Below are 21,360 nucleotides of genomic sequence, written 5' to 3'. Positions count from 1 at the left end.
GTTTTAACATGATTTGGCATGTTGCTAGCATGTTGGTAGCATGAATTTGCATGTTTTAACATGATTTGGCATGTTGCTAGCATGTTGGTAGCATAAATTTGCATGTTTTAACATGATTTGGCATTTTTTGCTAGCATGTTGGTAGCATAAATTTGCATGTTTTAACATGATTTGGCAAGTTGCTAGCATGTTGGTAGCATAAATTTGCATGTTTTAACATGATTTGGCATTTTGCTAGCATGTTAGTAGCATGAATTTGCATGTTTTAATATGATTTGGCATTTTGCTAGCATGTTGGTAGCATAAATTTGCATGTTTAAACATTAATTTTCAAGTTGCTAGCATGATTTATGTTGCTAGCATAAATTAGCATGATTTAACATGAATTGACATGTTGCTAGCATGACTTATCATGTTTTAACATGGATTGATATGTTGTTAGCATTTTGATAACATGTTTTAACATTAATTGACATGTTGCTAACATTTTGGTAGCATAAATTTGCATGTTTTAACATGATTTGACATGTTGCTAGCATGTTGGTTGCATAAATGTGCATGTTTTAACATGATTTGGCATTTTTCTAGCATGTTGGTAGCATAAATTTGCATGTTTTAACATGATTTGACATGTTGCTATCATGTTGGTTGCATAAATTTGCATGTTTTAACATGATTTGACATGTTGCTATCATGTTGGTTGCATAAATTTGCATGTTTTAACATGATTTGACATGTTGCTATCATGTTGGTTGCATAAATTTGCATGTTTTAACATGATTTGGCATTTTTCTAGCATGACTTATCATGTTTTAACATGGATTGATATGTTGCTAGCATGTTGATAGCATTAATTTGCATGTTTAAACATTAATTTTCAAGTTGCTAGCATGATTTATGTTGCTAGCATAAATTAGCATGATTTAACATGAATTGACATGTTGCTAGCATGACTTATCATGTTTTAACATGGATTGATATGTTGCTAGCATGTTGATAGCATTAATTAGCATGTTTTAACATTAATTTTCAATTTGCTAGCATAAATTAGCATGTTTTAACATGAATTGACATGTTGCTAACATTTTGGTAGCATAAACTAGCATGTTTTAACATGATTTGACATGGTGCTTACATTTTTTAACATTAATTAAAAATTTGCTAGCATGATTTATCATGTTAGCATGACTTAGCATGTTTTAACATGAATTGACATGTTGCTAACATTTTGGTAGCATAAACTAGAATGTTTTAACATGATCTGACATGGTGCTAGCATGTTTTAACATTAATTAGCAATTGGCTAGTATGATTTATCATGTTGCTAGCATGACTTAGCATGTTTTAACATTAATCGACATGTTGGTAGCATATTGGTGGCATAAATTAGCATGTTTTAACAGGAATTGACATGTTGCTAATATTTTGGTAGCATAAACTAGCATGTTTTAACATGATTTGACATGGTGCTAGCATTTTTTAACATTAATTAGCAATTTGATAGCATGATTTATCATTTTGCTAGCATGACTTAGCATGTTTTAACATGATTTGACATGGTGCTAGCATTTTGGTAGCATAAACTAGAATGTTTTAACATGATCTGACATGGTGCTAGCATGTTTTAACATTAATTAGCAATTGGCTAGTATGATTTATCATGTTGCTAGCATGACTTAACATGTTTTAACATTAATCGACATGTTGGTAGCATATTGGTGGCATAAATTAGCATGTTTTAACAGGAATTGACATGTTGCTAATATTTTGGTAGCATAAACTAGCATGTTTTAACATGATTTGACATGGTGCTAGCATTTTTTAACATTAATTAGCAATTTGCTAGCATGATTTATCATTTTGCTAGCATGACTTAGCATGTTTTAATATGATTTGACATGGTAACATTGTTTAACATGAATAAACAAGTTGTTAACATGATTTAGCATTAATTAACAAGTTGCTAGCTTAATTTAACATGTTTTAATGTGTTGCTAACACGAATTTGCATGAACTAGCATGTTTTAGCACACTGCTAGCATGTCCTCAGCTAGTTGCAAGGCGTTATCAGTGATAGATCTGTAGTGGCTGAAGCTCAAACACACTATTAGAGTCACAAGAGCTGCAGTTTTGGAGATGCTCTGACCCAACACAATCTGGCCCTTGTCAAATCCTCACTCTTGCCCATTTTTCCTGCTTCTAACACATCAACTCTGAGGACAACATGTTCACTTGCTGCCTAATATATCCCACCCACTAACAGATCATCAGTGTTATTCACTACACCTGGTCATAATGTTATGCCTGATCGGTGAGCTGAACTGCATAATTGCCAGGAAGAAAATGCCTGATAAGATTTCTCAGAGGAGAGCTGCTGACATCTAGTGCCTGGAGTGAGTGTGTGTGTGTGTGTGTGTGTGTGTGTGTGTGTCTGTGTGTGTGTGTGTGTGTGTGTGTGTAATGCCATTCTGCTGTGTGTCCACCAGAGGGCGCTGCTCTCTCAGCTCAGAGTCAGCTGATCCTCTGCCTGGAAGGACACATCACTCTCCAGCTCTGACTCATTCCCACCGCCGTTTGACCCGCTGGTCACATGACCTCCAGTCACAGGAAACACACACTAGTGTGTGTGTGTGTGTGTGTGTGTGTGTGTGTGTGTGTGTGTGTGCCAAAGCATTCAGGGTCATGAGTGTAAGATACACTCTAAAAAAAAAAGGTTCTATATGGGACCAAAAATGGTTCTTGGCTCGTAATCATAGGGAAACATTTTTTTGTGCTATATAGCATTCTACGACCAAAAAATAAATAAATAAAAAAAACATTTTGTGCTTATTTGGCGTTTTGCTGCACTGAAAAATGATCTATTGTCCGTTTTTCTTTTCTCTGTCATTTTATCTGACTAACAACACAAAGCGCAGTCATATTATAATTATTAAATTATCTTGCGTCCTCCACATAGTATTTATGATATTCAGATCTTTAGATATTGAACTGCAGCAAGTCCTCTGATCTGCCACTTATGATCATATTGCGCAAAACCCGACACACACCTGGCGGAGCGCAGTGCGCATACACTCAGACTCAAAATGTTTCTAAACTTAAACGCATTTTTTGCAGGATATCTGCAGGTTTCACCAAGTCAAATTTAAGACTTTTTAAGACCTTTTCAAGACCATTGTGAATTAAATTTAAGACCTATATCACGCAATAAATAAAAACGTACAAAAGGAAATGCAGAATCACAAAATTACTTGCAAAGCAAATTAATTTATTCAAATTGAACAAAGTATTAGTAAACTTGCACTTCCTCAAAGCTCAATCCCACCAGGATTAATATACACACACACACTACCGGTCAAAAGTCTGAGAACGGGAAGATTTTTTAATGTTTTTACATTCTGCATTTATGTTATTAAAAATATAAAAAAGCTGTAATATTGTGACAGTTCTGTTGTGACTGTTCTCATGTGAATATACAGTAAAGTGTGATTCATTCCTGTGATTTATCATCATTACTCCAGTCTTCAGTGTCACATGACCCTTCACAATCATTCTCATATGAGGATCTGATGATCCACACACACTTATGATTATTATCAGTGATGAACACATTTTTTTAGGATTCTTTGATGGATAGAAAGTTCTAAAGAACAGCATTTATCTGAAAGTTAAAAAATGATTTCTGAAGGATTATGTGACTCTAAAGTCTGGAGTAATGATGCTGAAAATTCAGCTTTGAATCACAGAAATAAATTGCATTTTAAAATATACTGAAATATAAAATAGTTACTTTAAATTGTAAAAAAAAAAAAAAAAAAAATCACAATAATACTGTTTTTGCTGTATTTTGGATCAAATAAATGCAGCCTTGGTGAGCAGAAGAGACTTCTTTAAAAACATTTTTAAAATCTTACCGTTCTCAAACTTTTGACCGCGTGTGTGTGTGTGTGTGTGCGTGTGTGTGTGTGTGTGTGTGTGTGTATATAATTTTTTGTGAGATCAAAATGACTGATTTTGTGGTGGTCATTTTCAGAAATTTGCATGTTTTTTCTGTCATAATTAGGATGCCACATTTACCATATCATTATGTTGGATGCACAATAGTCACACATGGCAATAAAACAAACAAAATGCATGAATCTTGTTTGACAATAGGACAAATAAATACAACTTAAAGCTACACTGTGTAACTTTTTTTAGTTTATTCTTAGCTAAAAACACTTAGTTCTTTCAAAAATATATGTGCTCATTAATGTATATTTACTTCTTTCAAGTAATAAAGTATTCTGGTAAGTTTATAATATGCCATTGTAAACACATACGGGTGAGGTCTCTGTGGCGGCTCCAGCTATAATTCGTCTTGTAACGGCCGATCTTTGGTCTCATGGATCTATAATTTGTTCCCTGGCAAATCGTTTAGACTGAAGGCAAAGAGAAGTTTCATTACTTTATATTTTTAGGCTATAACTGTACGTTGCAGTTGTAACGTTAGCCGACTAGCGCTGACTTTGAATGTTTGACTGGATTGTTTGCTTTATTTCATGTGTAGCTTATTATACCTTTTACTTATACTTTTGTATTATTGATCAAACATAAACTTGCATTTACCAAAAAGAGACTGGGTTGTGTTTCATGTCATTTAATGTTATCACAGTGATAATCATATTGTCTGAACCAGATATTAATATACAGATTTTCTCCTCATTGTTGTCACTACTACAGCAAGCTCCTGATTGGTTAACGCGGCGTTCAAAACGCGTCCTTCGCGCCGCCTCAATCGCGCGAATCGCGCTGCAGAATGCCATTTCGCGTCTCTGCATTGACTTAACATGTAAATCACTCGCGCGAATCGCGTCCGGTGTGAACGCACCATAAGACCTACAGTAATGCGCCTAGACTCAGTTCACTCGCGCGAGCGCTGAGGTGGCAAACGCGGGCACAGAATCCGCGGCCAGTCTGACATCGGTCCGAGTGTCAGTAGCGAATTAATTCGGGGTTTACATCGCTTTTTAAACTCTTTTTTTAGTGCTATCGGGCATATACTTTTATTTGGTCATTATGCGAGATGGCAAGTAAGGAAGATTCGCCTTCGCTTTCACGATCACGGAACTGGAAGAACTGGAGAACTGAAGCTGAAGAATAAAATATGTTTGATATGTCTGTGGTACAATCCGAAAGAGACTAGCGCCAATAACACGAAAGCTGATTGGCTGCAATATAAGATGCATGTTGGTCTCTCACTAGTGAAAAAACAAACTACAACACACACACACACACACACACTCTCTCTAAAACGCTGCGGGAGCATGTCAATGAGCAAGAGGTAGCGTTACATGGACGTAGGAAAATTAAGACCCATTTAAAATTATTTAAGACCTAGAACTCAACACTTCAGCGAATTTAAGACTTTTTAAGGCCTTAAAATTTTTATTTTGAAATTAAAGACATTTAAGACTTTTTAAGATCCCGCGGGTACCCTGTTTTGTCCCGTTTGCTTTTGTATTGTTTTACTACTTAGACATTTATTTTAAGTATATATCATTGTATTATTTACAATACTCAGCATGGTTTTTAGGGAGGGACAGCCCTCAGATTGGGGGGGTTCTGTCCCCCCGTGATTTACGCCCCTGTATATAGCACTATAAAAGGTTCCCCTATGATTACGAGCCTTTTTTTTAGAGTGTAAGATACACTCTAAAAAAAAGGTTCTATATGGCACCAAAAATGGTTCTTGACGCGTAATCATAGGGGAACCTTTTTTAAGTGCTATATAGCACCAATTTTGGTGCTTCAGTGGTTCTTCAGCGGTTCTTCAGAGGTGCTATATAGCACCTTAGTCAAAGAACCGGTGAAGAACCTCAGAAGATCCACTGAAGAACCGCTGAAGAACCGCTGAAGCACCAAAAGTGTTGCTATATAGCACTAAAAAAGGTTCCCCTATGATTACGAGTCAAGCACCATTTTTGGTGCAATATAGAACCTTTTTTTTTAGAGTGTACTACTCTCCCTGTTCCTGGAGTGTGTGTGCAGTTTAGAACATTTGCTAGCACTGTGTGAGGTGTGTGTCCCACAATGCAATGCACTTCTCACTCTACAAAATGGTGTCCTTACCTGAAAGTGGGCGGGCTTCCGGACGACGTGCTCCCGGGATTAGAAGTCCTGGTCCCGCCGGACACACGTGGGGGGGGGATGGGGGGTCTGAACGGGCCCTGGGGGGCGTCTTTGGGCTCTTTAGACACGCCCACAGCATAGCTCTTAGGAGGAAGAGGAGGAGCCCCAGCTTCCCCCTGAGCGGGGGATGAGCACTGCTCGTACAGGTGGAGGCGCTCCGAGGAAGAGGAAGAAGAAGAAGAAGAAGACAAGCGTTCGCTCTTCTGCTGCGCCGGCCCTTTAAGAGGCTCTGGGCGTGGCCTCGGCGTGGGGGTGGGCTTGGCTCGCTCAGCAGGTGTGGGCGTGTCCTTCATCTCCGTGGTCGTCGCCGTGGTTACGGATGTGAAGGGAACGGGAGGCCGATTGGGCATGACCCGCGGGGGGACTGGAGGAAGCCGCTTGTTTTCCGCCCCCCCCTCTTTGAACTTCGTCCTCTCCCTGGCGACGGGCCGGTCCTCCTCCCGCTCCACCTCCTCCTCCATCCACTCCTCCGACCGGAAGAGCTTGTGCAGGCTCCCGAGCATCCGCTTCCTGTGGCCGGGCAGAGCCACGCCCATCCGCTGAAGCTTCGCCGAGGACAGATCCTGGCATTCCCACAGCGTTCCCAGTCCAGCCTCCTGGAACGCAGAGCTGTACTGGTCGAGCCGGAGGCCGCTCAGCCACTCCACCACAGGCTGGGACGCTTCCGGCGGGATGGAGGACATGACCGGAGCGCGGGAGGACCCTCTGGATGCTGCACTGGTTAGGGAGTCATCGGGACTGGGGAAGAGAGAGAGAGAGGGGGGGGGGGTAATCAATAATCACCACTAATGATTAGGGTCGCAAAGTTTCCAGAAACTCTCCAGATTTTTTGCTAACTTTCTCGAAATTCACTGAAATTTTTCAGAAACTATTTTGGAAATGTTCACAAATTTTTCTACGGTTTTCTAACTTGGAAAATGTAGAAATTTTTGAAGTTTTGGAATCGTTTTGGAATCTTGGACGTTTTGGAATCTTGGACGTTTTGTAATCTTGGAAGTTTTTGAATCTTGGACGTTTTGGAATCGTTTTGGAATCTTGGACGATTTGGAATCTTGGACGTTTTGGAAACGTTTTGGAATCTTGGAAGTTTTGGAATCGTTTTGGAATCGTTTTGGAATCTTGGACGTTTTGGAATCTTGGAAGTTTTGGAATCGTTTTGGAATCTTGGACATTTTGGAATCTTGGAAGTTTTGGAATCTTGGACGTTTTGGAAACGTTTTGGAATCTTGGACGTTTTGGAATCTTGAAAGTTTTTGAATCTTGGACAATTTGGAATCGTTTTGGAATCTTGGACGATTTGGAATCTTGGAAGTTTTGGAAACGTTTTGGAATCTTGGAAGCTTTGTAATCTTGGACGTTTTGGAATCTTGGAAGCTTTGTAATCTTGGACGTTTTGGAATCTTGGAAGTTTTTGAATCTTGGACGTTTTGGAATCGTTTTGGAATCTTGGACAATTTGGAATCTTGGACGTTTTGGAATCGTTTTGGAATCTTGGAAGTTTTGGAATCTTGGACGTTTTGGAAACGTTTTGGAATCTTGGAAGTTTTGGAATCTTGGACGTTTTGGAATCTTGGAAGTTTTTGAATCTTGGACGTTTTGGAATCGTTTTGGAATCTTGGACGATTTGGAATCTTGGAAGTTTTGGAAACGTTTTGTAATCTTGGAAGCTTTGTAATCTTGGACGTTTTGGAAACGTTTTGGATTCTTTGAAGTTTTGGAATCTTGGAAGTTTTGGAATCTTGGACGTTTTGGAATCGTTTCGGAATCTTGGAAGTTTTGGAATCTTGGACGTTTTGGAATCGTTTTGGAATCGTTTTGGAATCTTGGAAGTTTTGGAAACGTTTTGGAATCTTGGACGTTTTGGAAACGTTTTGGAATCTTGGAAGTTTTGGAATCTTGGAAGTTTTGGAATCTTGGAAGTTTTGGAATATTGGACGTTTTGGAATCTTGGACGTTTTGGAATCTTGGACGTTTTGGAATCTTGGACGTTTTGGAATCTTGGACGTTTTTGAAACGTTTTGGAATCGTTTTGGAATCGTTTTGGAATCGTTTTGGCATCTTGGACGTTTTGGAATCTTGGACGTTTTGGAATCTTGGACGTTTTGGAATCTTGAACATTTTGGAATCTTGAACATTTTGGAATCTTGGATGTTTTGGAATCTTGAACATTTTGGAATCTTGGATGTTTTGGAAACGTTTTGGAATCTTGGAAGTTTTGGAATAGGGCTGTATGATTAATCGAAAAATAACCGAAACCGACATTCAGAACCTCTAACCGACGTGTTTTTCACAAGTCGGTTATTTCGGTTTTCACGTGACTCCACCCCGTCAGTCACATCAAGAGCAGTTTGCAGACACACACAGATGCAGAAGCAGTTATCTGTGTTATAGATGCCCAGAATCACTATAGTAACTGCATGTTTTACACAGTTTAAACAGGTCAGTTAATTGCTGTTCTTAAAGCCTACGCGCTGACACACACACACACACACACACACAGACGGCGCGCGCAAGCCCTGAAGCCGCTTTCACTTTCGTGCTCATAACGTTTGTCAAGTATGCATTTAAAGGCTTGCCAGTTTCAACATTTAAAGCGATTGTGCACTATTCAAAAACAACGATACGGAAAACTTCTCCATTCAGTGCTCAGCTTTTTTCAGTGACACAGAGAGCCGTGTCGCGTCTCTGATAACGCGCGCGCCCTGAAGGCAGATCTTTCCCCTGCGTTCTCACAAAGTTTGTCATTTGTATGTGGTTTAAGCCCTGCCAGTTTGAACATTAAAGCGAGTTTCGACCATCAGATGTGTGTTATGTTGAACTAATGCCTGATATATTGTGACAAACCACAAACAAGCACTCAGACAGAAGCTCGCACATCACGTGAAGATTGCGCGCAGAAACGTACAGAAACGCAGTGTCAACGCCGTCCTGTGACTAAAGTAAAGTCACTAAAGGAGCTCAGAAACTCAACCGTTATAGGCATACATTAATACCTTTGAAGTACAAACCACAGCTTCATGATGAATAGAGACGGTATGAGTAATTCACACACACAATCACTCTCTCATTAATGCATTCAGATAAATGTAATGTAGGCCTATGTGCTAATGTATCTGCACAAAGAAATGCACTTTTTCATTAGAAAAAAAAATTCCACCTCTAATAGTAGAAAATATGTACAGTACAAGCCTTATCAGTGAACTTACTCAAAACCTTATGAGGGCAAAAAAAAAAAAAGCAAAATAATCGTTCATTAATCGTAATCGAGGTCAAATGTTCAATTAATCGAGGTTTTTATTTTTGGTCAAATCGTTACAGCCCTATTTTAGAATCTTGGATGTTTTGGCATCTTGGATGTTTTGTAAATTTGAAAGTTTTGGAATCATTTTGGAATCTTGGACGTTTTGAAATAGTTTTGTAAATTTTGAAGTTTTGGAATCTTGGACGTTTTGGAATCTTGGAAGTTTTTGAATCTTGGACGTTTTGGAATCGTTTTGGAATCTTGGACGTTTTGGAAACGTTTTGGAATCTTGGACGTTTTGAAATAGTTTGTAAATTTTGAAGTTTTGGAATCTTGGAAGTTTTGGAATCTTGGATGTTTTGGAATCTTGGAAGTTTTGGAATCTTGGATGTTTTGGAATCTTGGAAGTTTTGGAATCTTGGACGTTTTGAAATAGTTTTGTAAATTTTGAAGTTTTGGAATCTTGGAAGTTTTGGAATCTTGGACGTTTTGAAATAGTTTTGTAAATTTTGAAGTTTTGGAATCTTGGACGTTTTGGAATCTTGGACATTTTGGAAACTTGAAAGTTTAGGAAACTTGGAAGACTTTGGGAAATTTTCAGAAAATGTTTTAATGCTTCTGTAAATGTATCGGAAATGTTCAGCCCCTATGCAACACTACTAATGATAACCAACAGATTTTTTTTTTCACTTTTCACAATGCATATCATTTGACTGCAGCTTTCCAGAGACGTGTGTGTCTGTGTGTTTCAGTAGAACAGCGTCATCGGAAACATGCGAGCGGGCTAAAGGTGACTGAGGACAGGCCAACACCATCAACTGCGTACCACAAGTCCATCTCCACCTCTCAGTGAAACTGAACCTGCACGCTTGAACATTCACTGTGATTTTCTTCCTCATATTTTCACTACATGTGAGGGGAAATTACACACAGAGTTCCTGGAGAAACAGAGCCTCAGGAATCCCAGACACGTTTACTGTAGATTGAGTCCATATTCACAGTAGTGTCACAACTTTCAGCGCCGCACAACCTAATAATAGCACCTAATAAAGTTACCGCCCAGCTGCCAAATAACACTATATTTACTCACGAAAACCCATTTTACGTTTGAACTCTGCTCATATATTTGTGTTTGGTTTTGACTTATTTTGCAGTAAAACACACACACACAAAAATCTAATATCAATGCCCACATCATAAAGACTCAGCATTTCAAAAAAAGCTCATTTCCTGTTTGTAATTTCCTGTTCCTGCTCAGATAAGATCATTTTTCCAGTTGAGTTTATTATCAGTCAGATTAACTACAGATATGTGCGGTGTGCCTATGAATATTAAAGTGTCCCTATTATATTCTCTTTAATAGAGCCGTTTGTGAATGTCGAAAGGGCTACACAGTTTCAAAGATCAAAGTGCATGAAAAATAAAAGAATGAAGCGATTCTGAACCCAATGAAACGAGTTGTCAATAATTCCAGTCTCACTTCCTGCTGAACCCAAGTAGATTTTTAACTAATTTGCATAATGCCTGCATCTGGTCTTGATTGGCTGAACGGCGTCTGCTTTGTCCCGCCCTCAAAGGACACTGGAAGAGATTAACACGGCAAAACCCACACCATCGAGTGGACCAATCACAACAGACTGAGCCATCTGACCAATCAGAGCAGAGTAGGCATAAGATTAATAAGGAATGTGCACATATTGTGAATTAATTTAATAAGTTACTTAGTTGCTCAGCTTTTGTGGTAGCCTTCAGTAAATTCGCTTGTCTAAGAAAATGATTCATACTGTAAAACATGCATTGGTTCACCCTCATGTTTACTTTACTATCATCAAACCTCAGCTTTGGGGTGGGATGACATACAGAAACATGTGATTGTGTATCGTCCACAATAAGCAGAAACTAGCCTCTTGCCCTGTGTGCAATCTATATTATGAGAAATTGGTGTTTTTTGACCTTTGATGCATGTAAGCCTATTGTAGGAGACTCCAAAAGATTAGGGAACTTTAAAGTTAAACCTCAAATCCTCAAGCCGTTCCCTTAATCATTACAATATACTGAAGCTGTGCTGCACACATGGTTTGAAGCTTATTCAATATCAGTCTACAGGAAAAACAAAAGCTCATTGATGACATTTTAATTCGACCACTAAGTTCAATGTTGTAACGCTCACATTTTTAGCAGTGCACATGCTATAACTTAGTGGCCGTTTACACTACAACTGCTCTTTTAAAGTTGTAACACATGGCTGGTGCAATCGACCACAGCGGATTAACAAGACATTGAGCAAAAATCAAGCATTTGAGACACAGATCCAGACACTTGATCTGATGAATCACATTCAGGGTTGCATTCAGTTACAAAACCAGCCCAAAAGGCCAAACAAAACCAGCCCAAAGGCCAATCAAAACCAGCCCAAAGGCCCATCAAAACCAGCCCTAAGGCCAATCAAAACCAGCCCAAAGGCCAATCAAAACCAGCCCAAAGATCAAACAAAACCAGCCCAAAGGCCAAACAAACCAGCCCAAAGGCCCATCAAAACCAGCCCAAAGGCCAATCAAAACCAGCCCAAAGGCCCATGAAAACCAGCCCAAAGGCCCATCAAAACCAGCCCAAAGGCCAATCAAAACCAGCCCAAAGGCCAAACAAAACCAGCCCAAAGGCCCATCAAAACCAGCCCTAAGGCCAATCAAAACCAGCCCAAAGGCCCATCAAAACCAGCCCAAAGGCCAATCAAAACCAGCCCAAAGGCCCTTGAAAACCAGCCCAAAGGCCCATCAAAACCAGCCCTAAGGCCCATCAAAACCAGCCCAAAGGCCAAACAAAACCAGCCCAAAGGCCCATCATAACCAGCCCAAAAGGCCCATCATAACCAGCCCAAAGGCCCATCAAAAACAGCCCAAAGGCCAATCAAAACCAGCCCAAAGGCCAATCATAACCAGCCCAAAGGCCAATCATAACCAGCCCAAAGGCCAATCAAAACCAGTCCAAAGGCCAATCATAACCAGCCCAAAGGCCAATCATAACCAGCCCAAAGGCCAATCATAACCAGCCCAAAGGCCAAACAAACCAGCCCAAAGGTCCATCAAAACCAGCCCAAAGGCCAATCAAAACCAGCCCAAAGGCCCATGAAAACCAGCCCAAAGGCCCATCAAAAACAGCCCAAAGGCCAATCAAAACCAGCCCAAAGGCCAAACAAAACCAGCCCAAAGGCCCATCAAAACCAGCCCTAAGGCCAATCAAAACCAGCCCAAAGGCCCATCAAAACCAGCCCAAAGGCCAATCAAAACCAGCCCAAAGGCCCTTGAAAACCAGCCCAAAGGCCCATCAAAACCAGCCCTAAGGCCAATCAAAACCAGCCCAAAGGCCAATCAAAACCAGCCCAAAGACCAAACAAAACCAGCCCAAAAAGCCAAACAAACCAGCCCAAAGGCCCATCAAAAACAGTCCAAAGGCCAATCAAAAACAGCCCAAAGGCCAATCAAAACCAGCCCAAAGGACCATCAAAACCAGCCCAAAGGCCAATCATAACCAGCCCAAAGGCCCATCATAACCAGCCCAAAGGCCAAACAAAACCAGCCCAAAGGCCAAACAAAACCAGCCCAAAGGCCAATCAAAAACAGCCCAAAGGCCCATCATAACCAGCCCAAAGGCCAAACAAAAACAGCCCAAAGGCCCATCAAAAACAGCCCAAAGGCCAATCAAAACCAGCCCAAAGGCCAATCATAACCAGCCCAAAGGCCAATCAAAACCAGCCCAAAGGCCCATCATAACCAGCCCAAAGGCCAAACAAAACCAGCCCAAAGGCCAAACAAAACCAGCCCAAAGGCCAATCAAAAACAGCCCAAAGGCCCATCATAACCAGCCCAAAGGCCCATCATAACCAGCCCAAAGGCCAATCATAACCAGCCCAAAGGCCAATCAAAACCAGCCCAAAGGCCAATCATAACCAGCCCAAAGGCCAAACAAAACCAGCCCAAAGGCCAATCATAACCAGCCCAAAGGCCAATCATAACCAGCCCAAAGGCCAAACAAAACCAGCCCAAAGGCCAATCAAAACCAGCCCAAAGGCCAAACAAAACTAGCCCAAAGGCCAAACAAAACTAGCCCAAAGGCCAAACAAAACCAGCCCAAAGACCCATCAAAACCAGCCCAAAGGCCAAACAAAACCAGCCCAAAGGCCAAACAAAACCAGCCCAAAGACCCATCAAAACCAGCCCAAAGGCCAAACAAAACCAGCCCAAAGGCCAATCAAAAACAGCCCAAAGGCCCATCATAACCAGCCCAAAGGCCAAACAAAACCAGCCCAAAGGCCAATCAAAAACAGCCCAAAGGCCAATCAAAAACAGCCCAAAGGCCAATCAAAAACAGCCCAAAGGCCAATCATAACCAGCCCAAAGGCCAAACAAAACCAGCCCAAAGGCCAATCAAAAACAGCCCAAAGGCCCATCATAACCAGCCCAAAGGCCAAACAAAACCAGCCCAAAGGCCAATCAAAAACAGCCCAAAGGCCCATCATAACCAGCCCAAAGGCCCATCAAAACCAGCCCAAAGGCCCATCATAACCAGCCCAAAGGCCAATCATAACCAGCCCAAAGGCCAAACAAAACCAGCCCAAAGGCCAATCAAAAACAGCCCAAAGGCCAATCAAAATCAGCCCAAAGGCCCATCATAACCAGCCCAAAGGCCCATCAAAACCAGCCCAAAGGCCAAACAAAACCAGCCCAAAGGCCAATAAAAAACCGCCCAAAGGCCAATCATAACCAGCCCAAAGGCCCATCAAAACCAGCCCAAAGGCCCATCAAAACCAGCCCAAAGGCCAATCAAAACCAGCCCACGTTTACAGTAAAGTGATCACGGGGAACATGAAACTCTTGGATCATGTTGGGCTGAGGCACTTCCTTCTCTTCACATTATAATGAGCTTGAATCAGGAACTGGAACACCAGCGGATATCAGACTAAACTAAACTTAGCTCAAGCTCTGAGGCTATTTCTGCTCGTTCACTGATATTTCTGATATAAGCATTAAAAACAGTATCAGCAAATCAACTCTCTCTCTCTCTCACTCTCTCTCACTCTCTCTCACTCTCTCTCTCACACACACACACACACACACACACACACACACACTCTCTCTCTCTCTCTCTCTCTCTCTCTCTCTCTCTCTCTCTCTCACACACACAGGATCAAAAAACAAACTCTTTTATTTTTGTTGCTTCCTCATTTAAAATTATTTACCAGGAAGTGCATCTGTTAAATGCAAACAAACACAGAGTGTGAAATGACAGGGTGTGTGAGTGTGTGAGTGTGTGTGCGTGTGTGTGTGTGTGTGTGTGTGAGAGTGAGTGTGAAATGAGTAAAGGTGTAATTTTCTTCTGAGAAAAAGGAAAACACTTGAAGACACTAACATATTTTCTAACACAGTACACTCAGCTATTTAAGAGCGACGTCTGCATGAAACATACACACACACACACACATCCACAAAACTAGACGTGCCACATTCATGACTGGATCTTCAGGTCACACACACACACACACACACACACACAAGCTTTGGAATGGAGATCTGAGGCTGGTCTCAGAGAGAAATGAAAGCACATGTAAAGTGTGTATTAGTTAAAGGTGCAGTGTGTAATATTAATCTCCTTACAGTGAAGCCGCCATTTTGTTTACAAGACTAACAGCACTAATGGTCATAATCTCTGAACCGTTACGCTTATCTTGCTGTAGTTTAACCGGGCGAGAGAAAGCTTGGTGAGAAGTGAAACATCCGGAGTGTTTTGGACTGTAAGGTCATGTAAATCGCTGAAGTTTTCAAATCCTCACACACACACACACACACACACACACACACACACACACAACGCTCATGACTCACACCTCCTGCATTTCAGCCTATGACCTTTAACTCTATGTCCAGTTAATCAATGTCTTAAAGCCTTCGCTCCTCACGTGCATCAATGAGCCTTGGCCGCCCATGATAGATATTTTACTTTATAACATTTTAAATAAGGATATTTTTCTTAAACAAACGCATGGCTTCGCTTCAGAAGGCCTTTATTAACCCCCGGATTATGGATGGATGCACTTTTATGATTAAAATGCCCTTAAAACAGCAGCCAAAAAAATGGAGTGTAGATGGAAGAAAACAAAACTGGAGGTTTCTCGCATTTGGTGGAAAGATAGCATGATCGCATACAGAAAGGCCGTAAAAACTGCTAGATCTGCTTATTTCTCAACTCTCTTAGAAGAAAACAAACACAACCCTAGGTATTTATTCCATAGAGTGGCTAAATTAAACAAAAATAAAGCTTCAGCTTCTGATGTTGATGTCACACACACACACACACACACACACACACACACACACACACACATACACACACTCACACGATTATAGGAGAACACACACACACACACACACACACACACTCATTCACTGCTATTATTTAGAGATTATTTATATTTATATATTCATACTACTCAAATACTGTAAATATGTTCATAATCTGTAAATGTTTAGTCTGACTAAACGTAACTGTGACCTTATATTTTCTATACAATTTTTCATATTTATACTCTTAGAATTTGTATTACTATGTTCTTGTTGTGTTTGTATTGTATATGTTCACTGGAAGCTTCAGCACCAAGAACAATTCCTTGTGTGTGCAAGCACACTTGGCAATAAAGCTCTTTCTGATTCTGATTCTATAGAAGACACACACACACACACACACACACACACATTCATTCACTGCTATAGGAGAAGACACACACACACACACACACACACACACACACACACACACACACACACACACACACTCATTCACTGCTATAGGAGAACACACACACACACACACACTCATTCATTCACTGCTATAGGAGAAGACACACACACACACACACACACACTCATTCACTGCTATAGGAGAACACACACACACACACACTCATTCATTCACTGCTATAGGAGAAGACACACACACACACACACACACACTCATTCACTGCTATAGGAGAACACACACACACACACACTCATTCATTCACTGCTATAGGAGAAGACACACACACACACACACACACACACACACACATGTTTGTTTTTGTGAAATGTGAGGACATTCCATAGGCGTAATGGTTTTTATACCGTACAAACCGTATTTTCTATCCCCTTACACTGACCCTAAACCTACCCATCACACACACACACACACACACACACACACACACACACACACACACACACACACACACACTGCCCCTGCCCCTAAACCTAACCCTCACAGGAAACTGTACAGTTCACTTTCTGTGAAAAAAAACTTGTTCTGTGTGATTTATAAGCATTTTGAAAAGTGAGGACATGGGGAACGTCCTCATATTTCACCCTCTTTTTGTAATACCCATGACATTATACACATTTGTGTCCTGATATTTCACAAAAACATGCCCACTCATTCACTGCTATAGGAGAACACACACACACACACACACACACACACACACACACACACACACACTCATTCACTGCTATAGGAGAACACAAACACACACTCATTCATTCACTGCTATAGGAGAAGAAGAATTGGCTAAACTCGTTAAAGGGGTGGTAAACCACGATTTCACTTTTCTAACTTTAGCGAGCATGTAATGTTGCTGTTTGAGCATAAACAACATCTGCAAAGTTACAACGTTCAAAGTTTAAAGCAAAGGGAGATATTTGCTTTTAAAGAAATCCATTTCTAAGGACTACAGCATACGGCCGGTAGGGACTACGGCCATTTTGTTTCGCCGCGGGGAAGCGTTGTTGTTGACAATCCGACAAACACCTAATGTTAAAAACTTTTTTTTAAATCTCAACAGCGAACTTGGCATTAGTGTAAATGATTCATTGATTAGAGCTTTTATGTATTGTTTATCTACAGGCATGCTAAACATGCTTCTGTGTGTGATTTGGCTACTATAGTAAAGCCAATGTTTAGTGTTCGTTTTGGGTTAATAGTTCTTGCGACAGATATTTGGCTATAATCGTTCTAAAAATGCAAAAGTAACAGTTCCATTCAGTAGCGATCAGAGGTGTCAAAGTATTCGCATTCATTACTCAGGTAGAAGTATAGATACTGGGGTTTAAAAAGACTTCTGTAGAAGTTGAAGTATCAACTCAAGCTTTTTTACTCAAGTAAAAGTGTGAAAGTACTGGTTTCAAAACTACTTAAAGTATAAAGGTAAAAGTAATGTAAGGGGAAAAGAATGCCATTAAAAGGGTTAGTTCACCCAAAAATGACAATTCTGTCATCATTTCCTCACCCTTGAGTTGTTCCAAACCTGTATGAGTTTCTTTGTTCTGAAGATTGAAGAATGTTTGTAACCAAGCAGATTATATGCAATTGACTACCATAGTATTTTCCCCTACAATGGCAGTCAATGGTTGCTCTATCTTCTTGGTTACAAACATTCTTCCAAATATCTTCAGAACAAAGAAACTCATACAGGTTTGGAACAACTTGAGGGAGAGTAAATGATATATATTCCCATTGAAAATGAACGCATTTTAGGACAATGCAAATACATTAAAGAACCATATGTGTACTATTGAGCATTAACGTGTTTCATGGAGCGGAAGATTTGACGACTAGTTGCCTATAAATATTGTAAAGGTGCAAAAAGTCAAAATTCAGAGGCATGTTATCAATAACCATTATTTGAATGTGTGATCAGTGTGGCCAGATTGGGTCGACGATTTCCAGCCCAAAAACTCACCAAATGTACATTTATATAAAAAAAAAATGGTTATTGATAACATGCCTGGTTATTGATAACAATTTTGACTTTTTGCACCTTTACAATACTTATAGGCAACTAGTCACTCCAAGAAAAAAAACCAAAACTTTAACTGCCAAAATAATGTATTATTTTATTGCCATACCAATCAATGTTGATAAGTAAGTTACCATTTTATCTCCTTAAAACATAACATTGATGATAAACATTTTTTTTTTTTAAATCCCAGTAAAACGGATCAAATATGACTATATGTCCGGGTAGAAACTGTCAAAACGGCTATAACTCAGAAAAACACATGATTTTCAATGTCAACAGTAAGAAGCCAATTTACGTGCAAAAAGTGCCCAATATAGAGATTGGAAAAGCAATGTAATAAACAGGCATTTCACACGTTAATGCATATGCACCACTGCCAAAATGCGTAATTCATTGATACTGTACAATAATCTGCCAACAAAAAATAACAACAATGCGCTTACCTTTGTGTTGCAGGCATGATTGATCACCTACAACCCAATAGGGTGCCGGAATGGTTTGTGTTTATCCTTCTCATCCAACCACAATCAAATTCACTCTGTCCGGATGGCGCGATTTATCTGGATAGTTTTTTTTTTTAATGACAAGCCGGAATGAAAACATGCCGAAATGGAATAGGAGTAACGAGGCTATTATTAAAATGTAAGGAGTAGAAAGTACAGATAATTGCTTGAAAATGTAAGGAGTAGAAGTAAAAAGTAGGCTGAAAAATAATTACTCCAGTAAAGTTTAGATACCCAAAATTTCTACTTAAATAAGGTAACGAAGTATTTGTACTTCGTTACTTGACACCTCTGGTACCGATCACTGTAGATCCGCAGTCTTTACTCTTGAGGACTGAACAGGTTCTGCTCGATCATCTTCACTAAAATTGTCTGGGTCTGATTCAGGCTCAAATTGGTATGATTTTATTGACGCCATTGTTTCTAATACTACCCAAAGCACAGTCTACCGGTAAAGGTAAGGGGCGTGACGTTTCCAACAAACGTGCACTAGGCCTTTAGCGAATCACAACACACTGGGCCAGCTAACCAATCTGAGCCCATTGCGTATTTTTGAGGGACTGGCTTCATAGAACCCGGAAACCATCAGACCGTTTTTACAAGGAGGGACAGAGCAGTGTAGAATAAAGGTCAAATATATGAAAAATAATGCAATTTTTTAAAAACAAAGCATGAACACATGATACAGTGCACCCCACAAACACAATCAAGCCTTCGAAAGAATGTGTTTTACCACCCCTTTAAATCATCAAAATCAACAACATGTATGCTCGACCCTGTACCGACTAGGCTATTAAAAGAGATGCTACCAGAGGTCAGAGATCCTCTTCTTAATATCATTAATTCATTTTTGTCATTAGGATATGTACCCAAAACTTTTAAGTTGGCTATTATTAAACCACTTATTAAAAAAACACAACTTGATCCTCCAGAATTAGTCAATTATAGGCCGATCTCAAATCTACCCTTTCTGTCAGAAACACTAGAAAAGGCAGTGTCTTCACAACTATGCTCCTTTTTAGAAAGAAATGGCGTCTGTGAGGATTTCCAGTCAGGATTTAGAGCGTATCATAGCACTGAGACTGCTCTCATCAGAGTTACACATGATTTACTCTTATCATCCGATCGTGGCTGTATGTCTCTATTAGTGTTACTCCATCTTAGCGCTGCATTTGATACTATCGACCACAACAATCTTCTCGAAAATGATGTAGGCATTAGTGGAACTGCATTGGCATGGTTTAAATCACACCTATCTGACCGTTATCAGTTTGTAGTAGTAAATGAAGATATGTCACACTGATCGCAAGTTCAGTATGGAGTACCACAAGGCTCAGTGCTAGGACCGCTGCTCTTCACCCTCTACATGCTACCACTGGGAGATATCATTAGGAAGCATGGCGTTAGTTTTCACTGTTATGCTGACGATACTCAGCTCTATATTTCTTCACGCCCTAAAGAAACTTACCAATTCACAAGATTAACGGAATGCAGAGCAGATATAAAACATTGGATGACCGGCCATTTCCTGCAACTCAGTTCAGAAAGAACTGAATTTTTAATTATTTGACAAAGCTCCACAAGTAGTAACCTAGAATACTTTCTAACACTTGATGCTCTGTCCAGTCCTCTGGTCAGTGAGGAACCTGGGTGTGCTCTTTGATACCAATCTCTCATCTGAAAGCCACGTTTCTAGCATCTGTAAAACTGCTTTCTACCATCTTAAAAATATCTCTACATTACGGCTCATGCTCTCAGTGACAGTGAGTTGAGTCGTTGATGAGCTGTAGATTATTGTAATGCTCTACTGGGTGGTTGCCCTGCTCGCCTAATAAACAAACTCCAGCTGGTCCAAAACGCAGCAGCTCCAGTTCTTACTAGAACCAGGAAGTGTGACCATATTAGCCGGTTCTGTCAACACCATAGATATCCATAATAACGGCTAGATGTCTCGTCCGCGCTGCTGGCCAATGGAGATCGACGTCCGCACCTGGCGGCCATCTTGTCACAGGCAGCTCACTCACTCATTGTGTTTTAATGGTGCTTGCACTTTTTAAATAACCATAACTTGCTCAATTTTCTACCGATTTTCAAACTGTTTGATTTGTTATAAACTTTAGAGATGTAGTTATGACACTGCATACTTATGAAAAATCATATTCATAATTTGTTCAAGCATCCATAATTATAGCCACATTAATAACGTTTGTAAGAAACCAAACCATTTGTAAATCTGTCAAGATTTCAGCGAGATAAGAGTATTTGAGTTCAGATCACTCGCCTCACATCAGGAGCCCGCCAGAAAGCTGGCCTGTGACAAGATGTCCGCCAGAAAGCTTGCCTGTCACAAGATGGCCGCCAGAAAGCTTGCCTGTCACAAGATGGCCGCCAGAAAGCTTGCCTGTGACAAGATGGCCGCCAGAAAGCTTGCCTGTGACAAGATGGCCACCAGAACGCTTGCCTGTGACAAGATGGCCGCCAGTGATGACGTTAGAGACTCCGCCGTAAGACATCTAGCCTTTATTATGGATATATCTATGGTCAACACTGCACTGGCTCCCTATTAAACATCGGGAACACTTCCCATAACACCTGTAGTACTCGTGACTATCTACGCTAATGAT

The 21,360-nt window shown here is 40.3% G+C and overlaps 1 protein-coding gene across 6 annotated transcripts in view; it reads right to left on the bottom strand.

Moving 5' to 3' along the window:
- Window positions 1-21,360, bottom strand: part of arap1 (ArfGAP with RhoGAP domain, ankyrin repeat and PH domain 1) — a 92,014-nt gene that overhangs the window by 62,068 nt on the left and 8,586 nt on the right. For all 6 annotated transcript variants that reach the window (XR_013817038.1, XR_013817039.1, XM_079823434.1 and 3 more), the window contains exon 2: window positions 6,109-6,906. Coding sequence is in view for 4 of the 6 variants with exons in the window: in XM_079823434.1 (XP_079679560.1) it covers window positions 6,109-6,851 (743 nt within the window). In the remaining 2 variants the exon portion in view is untranslated. The remainder of the gene's footprint in view (window positions 1-6,108; window positions 6,907-21,360) is intronic.

The sequence above is a fragment of the Gobio gobio genome, assembly GCF_949357685.1.
Source record: "Gobio gobio genome assembly, chromosome: 8".
Classification (NCBI taxonomy): Eukaryota; Metazoa; Chordata; class Actinopteri; order Cypriniformes; family Gobionidae; genus Gobio; species Gobio gobio.
The sequence above is the reverse complement of the archived record's forward strand: the minus strand, read 5'-3'. Positions and strand labels throughout refer to the sequence as shown.